We start from the raw sequence: 10,828 nt of genomic DNA on the forward strand, positions 1-10,828 counted from the left end.
ACCTACAAGGAAAGTTGGTTACGACTTTCAATTCCTTCCGGTACAGAAAGTGACGTCCATTCATCTTGATGTAGCGCATGTGCCCCTGTACGTGTGTGATTATTGACTGTAACTAGACTTAGATTCAATCAATTCAAAGCTTATTAAAGCATTAATGAAATGATTTGTTTACCTTTGTAGCAAGTCTATGACGGATTGGTATTCATCTAGTGGATTTCTTCTCGCATTGTGGACAACGATACTGCTAAGATCAGTCTGGATGATGAAGTGGGTACAGTGAAAACTACACATATGTCATTATAGGTAATTAATCCTAAGTCCTAACGTCGTGATACTAAAAAAGAGTAGAAAAAAACATAGAGAAAAACACATACCCAAAGTTGTAAGGTAAAAGTATGTATCTCTTTAATTGATACGTAAGAATAAAATCAAGTGCATAATCCTTGACTTCTTGTGGTTCGGTGGCGAACATCGTATGGTTTATTTTCATTAGGTCGAGGAATCCTACTTCAGTGATACCCTTTTGACCACATGTATGTATCTTTATTCTACATACACAATAAGTTAAGACATTCAGTCTAATGGTACAAGAATATATACTGTGAATTATACATATAAGATACTTATAGAGTCCACAAACTTATGAGTTGAATGTCGAGGGTGTCTTGTTGGTACAGTTGATATATTTCATCAAATCCAAACTTTGCCATCCCCGTGGAGGAAATCACTATGATTGTGTTTGAACGCGAATATTTCTCTACTGGCCTTTGACTGTTTCATATACCACGCATGGAATCTCCGCATTTGGGTTGTTAGTTCAGACAGGGACTTGACCAATAGTTCGTCAAGCTTAAATTTCCATCTATTTTTTGCTTTTTCAACCTTAAACTCGTTATCAAGTGCTTCTTCTTTTTATTCTGGCATCATGAAGAAAGTTTATTTCTAATTCTTCCGGTTATTGTAGCACTCTTTATTTTTTTTAGCTCCTTGCACGACACCTTCCTCGATTATTTTTTACCCATGATGCACACATAGTTAGATTTTAGCGGTGGGTCCATAGGTCTGGCCAAATTTCAAGGAATCTTGGTGGTCATTGCTGGATTGATAGCACTCTTCTCAGGCTCAGTACGTTTGAGGTGTGTAGTGACATTGGCGTTCACTTCCCTTCTAATTTCCTCATCAATTTTATCCTAAGGTAGAGGAGATGCCGACATCTTAGATGTTGCCAGCTACTTCTTAGCTTGTGCTCGCTACTGTGATGAGGCCGATTTATGTGATGACATCAACTTATGAGATTGTGTAGGTGCTACCGGCTTCTAGAGCGGAATAGGCGTTGGTGGCGAAGGGGTTGGAGATCTTCTTGGTGGCTATGGAGGTGACAACGGATGAGATGGAGATCTTTTTGGTGGCTATGCAGGCGACAGAGGATGAGGTCGAGATCTTCTGGGTGGGTCCGATAACTCCAAACTAGACCCAGATTCATCTGTGTCTTCGCCAAATACTATATCACACTTGCGCCACACGACGTAATCGCCTATATTTTTTGAGAGCCTCATTTCCCCCGCCTCTCTAGGGTAATCCAGTTTACTTTTATGATACACATGCATTACACTGTCCACATGTACCCTGGCGTATCCCAGTGGTATCGGGTGGCCATTGAAGAAAGTCCCTTCCACCCATTGCTCAACCAGCCCCCTAGCCACCATAGTGGGAACACCCAGGGTGGGCACGACAAGCTTGCACGGTGTGCTTTCTGTGGTGTTGTCCATGGGGTGATGGATTAAGGCTTCTCCTAGAAGACCCGTGGATGCGCAACTGCTCCGAGGACAACCAAGGCTGATCATCAAAACATTATCTGCGATGACTAACTGCTCCTGCCTAGATTGCTGAATAGATGTTGCTATTTTGGCATTTGGCATTCGTCTCTCCTTTGCAAGTTCTTCTTTTAGAAGGGCCATCACTTCTGACATATTTTCTATTCTTCATTTCTTGTAAGTGACGGTGTTTTGTTCAAATCCGACCTTCCAAGGCATCAAACACTTGCCTTATATGTGACCAGTGTGCTCCTTGTTTCCTAGTGCTAGGGTTAGCTCGTTGTTCTCCATATCTGCCTAGAAAGAGCCTTGAGAACACTAGATGTGGGCATATCTAATCTTCTGCGTGACTTCATGTTCTCGTTCGCTTTTGAAGCATAAGCTTCCATCAGTCGCAAGAGTCACCCCTCTCCTGAACAAATTGTTCTTCGCTCGTGGAATCCACTCATCCCACTCATCCATCATAGGTGTGACACCACTTTTGCTTACGTTTTCTTCCATCCTCTCACAGTCATCAAGTTTTCTCACATACCCACACGAGCCAGTTTTGTGGGGGTATAAGTTTTTCTTGGAGTTGGCATTGTTTGCTTCATTTATCTTTTTTACTTCCTCCGAATCCCAGTACTTCACAAAATCATTCTAAAAATATTTCACCATCGAATAATCATCCCAGTCTAGCATTCAACCCTTCAAGTGATAATCTTTGTACAATTTACCCTTAAAATTCTTAAAAATTTTGCTCATTATGACTAAGGCTTGATGCTTCACTATAGCCATTTTGTATCTTTCAGAGTACTCGAACTTCTGCAACAAATTGCTCTACATAAATTCCTTGATTCTATCGGGAACCACCCACTTGTCACATCATTTGTCTCTTCAAGTTCTATAAGTGATTGCAACATGGTCCCTTACGAGACATCTGTATGCTGTCTTGAATGGCCCGAGTACATCTAAAGGTTTTATGGACTACCCAGCTGAATCGACCTCTGTGATGACAAAACATTCCTCGGGCATTTTGCTAGGACCTCAGCCATGCCTCTGTTCTTCGGACGATTGACCCACCTATGCATCATAAGTGGTCGGGCTACCACTTCGCTCTGGAGCATCATTATCAGGTTGATTCAAGTTGAGGTATACACTCAGGCTACCATTTCACTTTGGAGCATCATCCAAGGTTGGATCCTGGTTAGAGGAGGGGCCTTGTATTGGGGGGCACATCTGTGGGTGGTGACTTAATTTTGTACATATCATTTCTACATAAAAATTCTATCTATTCAAATTTCTTACAAGAACTAACATAATGCTACTTGATTTTGTACGTGCCTGAGGCAATTCACGTTCATCTTAAGCTAATAACATATCAAAATGAATAGGGGAGAGTTCTAGCATATGCATTTGACACAATTATATGTTCAATGTGCACACAAATGTAAGCCAGTAGCAACTAGCTAGGATATCAAATTCTAGTTAACATAACTTTTATATTTTGTAAACTACTAATAGAGGAGATTATAGTGCAAGACATACACTCACTGTCTTTCACCTTCATCATTCCCACTTATATCATAATAAATCCATAAAAGACTCCTTTCATCTAGATTTATCATTGATCCCCTTAGGGAGCTCATTTTATGCATAAATTGACAAGTATATTTCCATCATACAGCCATCTGAATGCAGCATGACTATTTTTATCCCATCGATTGTAGTGTTGTAGGCCTTTAATTGCTTAGAAAAAACAATCTGAATTCAAGTGGTACCTCATACCACATAATTTTTTTGAAATATTTAAATGCCTAGAAATTAAAAAAGATGGGAAATGTTCACTTGAGAAAGGAATATGAAAGATATTATTCATTTCTTGAAAGATGTTGTAGGACTATTGAGTGCATTTGTGATCTTTGCCAAAAGGAGTCAAGTTGTTAAATTGATTGTAGTCTTCCTCGTCGACGACATCCTCAACATCGACAATCTTTTTTTTTCCTTGAAAAACTACATGACACTCCTCCTTGTTAGCTGGGTCTGTGTCTTTTACATAGAAGACTTGTGTAACATCTTTAGCAAGCACGAATGTTTCTTCTCTGTATCTGACGAGTTTGAGGTTAACGATAGTCATATCATACTTGTCGATATTCACTCCTCTTGGGAGTCTGACCCATTGGCATTGGAACAGGGGATCTTCAACTGTTTTCCATATTGAAGCTCAGTAATCTCCTCTATGAATCCATAGTAGGTCTCCCTATTTTCATCACGGTCTTAAGCATCAATATGGACACTGCTATTTTAATTAGTGCTCTTATTGTCTTGTGCTCTCGTATAAAATATATAGCTATTAATGTTGTATGCTTTGTATGTATGAATCGTAGTTGATGGCCCATTAGCCAGTATTTCCAACAATGCATTATCTATATCTTTATCCATTATGTGTCTACGTAACCAACTGCTGAAATTATCTCTGTGCTCTCTTGCGATCCAATCCTCTGACTTTGTTGGATTTGTGTACCGTAGCATTTTCACATGCATATTGACATATGAACCCACTATAACTGATTGTTGCGGAACTGTGAAATATGCTTAGGTGAATGAAACATAATCATTGGTATGGACTGTATTATGACCTAGCATCACTTTCCACTTTAGCCTTCCCTCATGGCGAGATATAGGCTTACCAATTGCTTTTAGATCCATGGGGTCGACGGCGAACTCAACGACCTCCTCTATTCCCCAGCCTTGTGACATGCAATCTTCCGGATGACCTCAGTTACGAATATATTTCTTCAAAAATATGAACCTTTCGAAAGGATACATCTGATGCAGAAACACAGGTCCAAGGTACTTTATCTCATGAACAATGTGAACAATGAGATGTGGGATTATGTAAAAATGATGGAAAAATACTCTCAAGCTGGCATATAGTATGGATCACGTCTTTCTGTAACTTTGTTAGTTTGTTCGGATTGATGACCTTCTGTAAAATTGCGTTGAAAAACTAATACAACTTTAGGATTGGGTCTCAGACCTTATCCAGCAGAATACCTCTAATTGCCACAACAAGCAACTGTATCATCACCATGTGAAAATCATGTGGCTTCATGCCAACTAACTTCAAAGTTTTCATTTTTACTAATCTCTTTACATTGGAGGAGTAACCGGTCGAAACTTTGATTCCATGTAAGCAACTGCACAAATTGATCTTCTCTTCCTTGCTCAGGGTGTAGCAAGCCATGGGAAGTCTGTTTGCCTCGTTGCCTAAGATTTTAGGATGCGAAATTTTCCTTAGCTTCATATCTTCTGAGTCCAACCATGCATTGAGTGTATCTTTTGTTTCTCCAGGTATGTCTAGTAATGTACCAATCAAGATGTCAAACACATTCTTCTCTATATGCATGACATCAATTGCGTGTCAGACCATCAAGTTCTTCCAATAAAGTAGGTTCCAAAAAATGATATTATTTAAACATAGGAGCGAGTTTTTCAGCTGGGAATTTTATACTGTCTTTCCCCTTTTCAAGGACAACTATAAGCTTCTTTACCATCTTACATACTTGTTACCCTGTGTGAACCTTCGGAGCTCGACGAGTCTCCACTATCCCGTCAAAAGCTCTTTTATGCTTGGAGTATGGGTGATCTGGACGTAGAAACCTATGGTGACCTATATAGACCATTTTTTTTTACAGTTCTTTAGCCACAACCCCGTATTTCATCTAAGCACCATACACATCCATTGTAGCCTTTTAAAATCTATTCCGATAGGTTAGCAAGAGCAGGTCAATCTTGGATCGCTATGAACAACATTGCATGTAGGGTGAAATGCTCATATTTGTATTCATCCCACACCCATACGTCATCTTTCCATAGTACAAGGAGATGTTCAAGCAATGGTTAGAGATACAAAACAATATTGTTGCCAGGTTGAGTCGGTCCACTGATCAGCAAAGGCATCATAAGAAACTTCCGCTTCATACACAGCCAAGATGGAAGGTTGTAGATACAGAAAATCATGGGCCAAGTGCTATGACTATTGATCATGTTGCCAAAAAGGATTCATCCCATCCGTACTCAACCCGAATCTTATATTCCTCACTTCAACTTTGAATTTATTGTATTTTGTATCGAAGTTCCTATATTGCATTTCATCAGCATGCTATCTAAGCATCCCGTCTTTCTTGCTCCCTTCGATGTGCCATCGCATCAACTCAGTATTCACTTTGTTTGCAAACAATCACTTCAAACAAGAGATTATAGGGAAATACTAAACCATCTTAGCACAGGGGGTGGTCTTTTATCCTTACTCTTCTCCCTTGCGTTATCGCTATCGATATTGTCAACGTTGTGCTTGTATTGTGATCCACCACAAATGAAACACACTTCCAAGTCTGCATCCCCATTGCGATATAGCATACAGTTGTTTTGACGTGCATATATTTTCTCTACTTTTAACCCCAATGGGCAAATAATCTATTTGGCGTGGCATGTGTTTTTAGGCAACTTGTTACCCTCTAGAAGCAAGTTCCTCAAGAATAGTAACAACTCGTTGAAGCTCTTATCAAATCAACCCTTGCTAAACTTCATTTATAGTAATGTCAGCACAACATGAAGCTTGTTTTGCTCTTCCTTACAGCCCAGGAACACCGGTGTTTTGTAGTCTATCACGTGCTATAACTGTTCATGTTGCCTATCACTGATGAAGTCTCCCTCCGCATTGTGCAACATTTTGTCTAGGTCGTCATCATCGTTGCCGACAAAAAGTATCTTCGAACACCAACATATCAATGTTTTTATCAGCCGTCATATCGTTGCCTCTGTCTTCTTTGACTATGGGCTGCTCTTCATGCACAACCTCCTCATATTCACCATACTTGGTCCAGTAGATATAGTCAGGCTTGAAACACCTATGAAACAAGTGTACACGGATCTGCTCTATGCCTGAGACTGCTTCTCATTCTTGTAATTAATGCACGGACAGCATATATAGCGATCATCACAAACACGCTTATTTTTTGGCTTCCTATATGTCGTGGCAGCCCTAAAAAAAGCCTCCACACCATGAAAGAACTCTGAGCCGCAACGGTTAGACCTATACATCTATGTCCGGTCCATCTTCAAATTTATGATTAACATAATATTTTAGCAATCACTAAAAACCATTGAACTAATAACTGTGCAATATTTCAAAATGCACATCTAATTTATTAAATTATCTTGCATCTTTATTGCTCCATGCTAGATGGTAGATGGCCCATCACCTTCTAGCACTTAGCTCGGGTCGAAGGACTCACCTTCTAAATATTACCACGTCCACTTGCGACTAGTGGGTGGATGTGACATCTCTACATCACAATATTCATATTTAATATGTTGATCTATTTAGAAGTGATTTTAATATTTCTCCTAATTCACTACTAGGAAATTAGAGCTAATTTTTAATCTATTTAGAGGTGATTTTAACCCCTTTTTTCTTAAATCACTACTAGAAAATTGGAGATCTAGGTCACCATAGCATAATCACATACTTTTAAATCTAGAGCAATCGAACAAATAAATCTAATCACAAATAAAAAATAGATCATCTCTATGTGCACTGCAATGAGAAAATTGTAATTTTTACTCAATTAAAGCTCAATTGGAGCTCTAGCTTCTCCCAAAATTCATCACCATGTAGCAATCACATACTTTCAAACCTAGAGCAATCTAGCAAGTAAATCTAAGTAAAAATGAAATATATATCATCTTATTAACGTTGGAGCACATTGGGCACGGAGATTCTTCCAAATTTTGAAGTCTCTAAGTGCAAGATTGGGCACAAATAGCGGGAGCCGAGCAGAATAAAGCTCCTCTCTGTCCTATTCAAACTTCAAGGAGAAGAAGTCGTCTCTTATATACTGTAGATTTATTAGTACTGGCCCATAATACGAACCGACACTAATACTGAGTATTAGTATTGGCTCATGGTTACCAGTAGGCACTGAAATATTAGTGCCGGTTTGTGCTAAGAGCCGACGCTGATACTCAGTATCAGTGCTGCTTCAATCTGGCTCAATCATTGATCGAGCATTGGATGTTACAAACCGTCACTGATACTTCATCAGTACCGGTTCTAACCTAGCTGATACTGATGACCCGGCGCGGATGACCAGTGCTGTTGTAGTGACAACTTAATTGGTTTATTGATTTCCTATCCTAAAGTATTAATTTGGTGTTTGCTCTGTACATTAATTAATTCTAGTAGCTGATTTCATGACTTGCGAATTTCACTCATATGATTGCATTGTGAACCCGGTACCATTGGATTCGAGTGTGGTTTTACGGCACATCTCAAGTTCTCGATCAACCACTTACCATTGGATCGAGACTGGACTGGAAAAATGGTTAGAGAAGTATCTTGTTTTCATGCGGATGCACATATATATCATGCATATATATAGAGCAATGTGGGTAGAGCGAGATAGTGCAAGCGGATGCTGCTTGTATAAGTAGAAATTCAATATATTTCTCCTATCACACTATAATAAGAGCAATGGTATATATTATATATGTGCGAGCTGATGTTTTCTTAAAAAAGTTACAAATGAAACTCTATCTTATTCATCAGATTGTTCATTTGATAAATTTTGACCTTATACTTTATGACCAGATACACATCATCATTTGTAAGAAAAAAATATATATATAGTACGTGGAACCTTTCACCTGTCGATAAACAAAAAGTCATCTCGGAGCAGAGGAATTTAACCGGCTAAGGGTGACAATCGATAAGACAACACTCGAGGCGATCACACCTCGAGGAAGGCTTCAACATTCCATGGCCGGACGACTCCATGTCCATGGGCCAGCGGATGACAATGCAAGGGCTTTCTAGTCAAATCACGGCCACGCTATCGTATAAAGATCCATACTACCACAACACCAGCTCCCCAACAAACCACCCCGGCCTCATGCTCACTCCCCTCTTCTCAGCGGCCATGGAACACCAGCACCGCGAGCGAGAGCTCCAGCTTCTGCTCCCCGCAACCACGCCTCGAGACGCCCCTAGGCCGCTGGCGAGCCCCTCCGACCACCTGCAGCTCGACTTGAGCCTGTCCATCAGCATTGGACCACCACCGACGCAGCCGCCGCCAGCAGCAGCCTCGGCCGATCCGAATAAGAAAATAGCGGCAGCGGGGGCGGCGGCGGCGGCGGACGTGCAGGCGCTGAAGCGGCAGACGGCGGAGCAGGCCCGGATGGCGTTGGCGGAGCGGGCGTACGCGGAGCGCGTGATGGAGCTGGCGCGGCTGGAGCTGGAGCTGGCGGAGCGGGAGTTCGCGCGGGCGCGGGCCATCTGGGAGCGCGCCCGCGGCGAGGTGGAGAAGGTGGAGCGCATGAAAGCGATGGCCGCGCGCCGGATCGCCGCGGGCTCCGCCGCCGCGCTCGAGATCACCTGCCACGCCTGCATGCAGCGCTTCCACCCTTAACTAGATAATACATAGATGGATTATGCCATGCATGCATGCATCTTCTCATAGGTACTGTACCGTAATCAATAATTATTATATTAGCTGCATTTTAAGTTCTCTGTTTGTGAGTGTTTTAATTTATGTCAGCTAATCCAGGCTTCAGTTTAAAAGAAAGAAAAAGGGAAAAGAACAAATCAATGTTCTTCACTTGCTTTCTTGTAGAATACAGTACTGCTTGCATCGTTTCCAGCCTAGAAAGAGAGGGGAAGGGATCGAATCTAGCAGTTTAGCTTTTGTTAGTGCTGTACAATTTGGATCACAGTTTAGCTGGCCTCACAATTGGCCTTTGCGCTAAACATGCTTCTGGCATCTCTGACATTCTGACAAAGAATTCGATCAGGCTCATTTGTAACGCATCGAAAGTTCGCAAAAGATAGCTCCATTCCCGTGGCAAAACGGGTCTTCGGTAGTTGCGGTCTGGACCATGCTTAGCTTGATCAAAGCTAGCATGCATGTCGAATCCGTACGGCCAGTGATAGACAGAGAAGAGTGGATAGCAGCCTTGTAGAAATGGCTATGGACAAACGAGCAGGAGTAGATACAGTGGCCGTTAGCTGAGATTCTAGCTTGCAGGGTTATTCATATATCCGTCACTCTTACCCACGAACAGTTGAAGCCTGCTACAGCTCTCTGCTGCCAGTATTATTATACTATCTAATGATTAGTGTGTTATGCATGCCTGGTGGAATCAGAGGAGGTGCTCCCTCTCAATCCCATTGCTTTGATCTAAATCAGGCATGATGAGATGATGAACACTAGTCTCTTAGAAACCGAAACATCGCTAGCAAAAGCCAACCCATGTGCGCTGCCTTTTGCACTTGGGAATCTTGTCCTCGCATTGTTTTGCCGATCTGGGGAAGAAACCATCATGATGGTCATCTAGTTCTTTGCACCGCTGATCCCTGGAATAATTATCTTGAAAAGATTACTCAATCATAGTTAGTTGCTAACATAACAGCATTATTCTTGTCGTCCTTGTTACGTTGTTGTGATGGAAGTCACAACATAATAGTAAAGAAAATGCAGAAAAGGATCTTTCGGCTCTATCCATGATAGTCGGCCTTTGAACGATCCACATCATGGGTACACTGATCAGTAACATGAATTAATGTGCATATATACCCAACAGGAAGTAGAAGCATGCATATAGATGATCCGACACCAGGAACCTGACAGACAGAAACTAACAGACGATCAATCAACTAGCATGTACTCCGAGCTTTGGCTTCACAAGACAAAAGGAACGGGACAACGTAGAAGCAGATGGCCTGGGGCTCTGATTGAAAAGGACAGATACATTGCATGCATGACGCCTGTACACGACACCAGCAGCTTGTCCAGTCTAAAGTTTACATCTTTTGTCGATAAGCTGGCCAAACTTTATGTAGTGGGCAATAATGTGTTTCTACTGTCCTTCCACAGAAATTTTATTATGCTGCTGCTACTGCAACTGTGACACCCGTTTTTTCTTACTGCCAGACCCGCCCATCTCTCCATGCGTATGGCCCAATCTAGCACGCT

General features: G+C 41.4%; 1 protein-coding gene across 1 annotated transcript; it reads left to right on the forward strand.

Moving 5' to 3' along the window:
• Positions 1 to 8,581: 8,581 nt before the first annotated feature.
• LOC133917510 (uncharacterized) lies at positions 8,582 to 9,366 on the forward strand. Its single transcript, XM_062361396.1, has one exon. It carries the CDS (start codon positions 8,633 to 8,635, stop codon positions 9,263 to 9,265), a length of 633 nt encoding a protein of 210 aa, XP_062217380.1. The 5' UTR covers positions 8,582 to 8,632; the 3' UTR covers positions 9,266 to 9,366.
• Positions 9,367 to 10,828: the final 1,462 nt, after the last annotated feature.

This window comes from Phragmites australis, chromosome 5 (assembly GCF_958298935.1).
Source record: "Phragmites australis chromosome 5, lpPhrAust1.1, whole genome shotgun sequence".
NCBI lineage: Eukaryota > Viridiplantae > Streptophyta > Magnoliopsida > Poales > Poaceae > Phragmites > Phragmites australis.

Excerpts from the sequence above, each read along its gene's own strand:
- LOC133917510 (XM_062361396.1), top strand. The coding sequence starts at position 8,633 with ATGTCCATGGGCCAGCGGATGACAATGCAAGGGCTTTCTAGTCAAATC.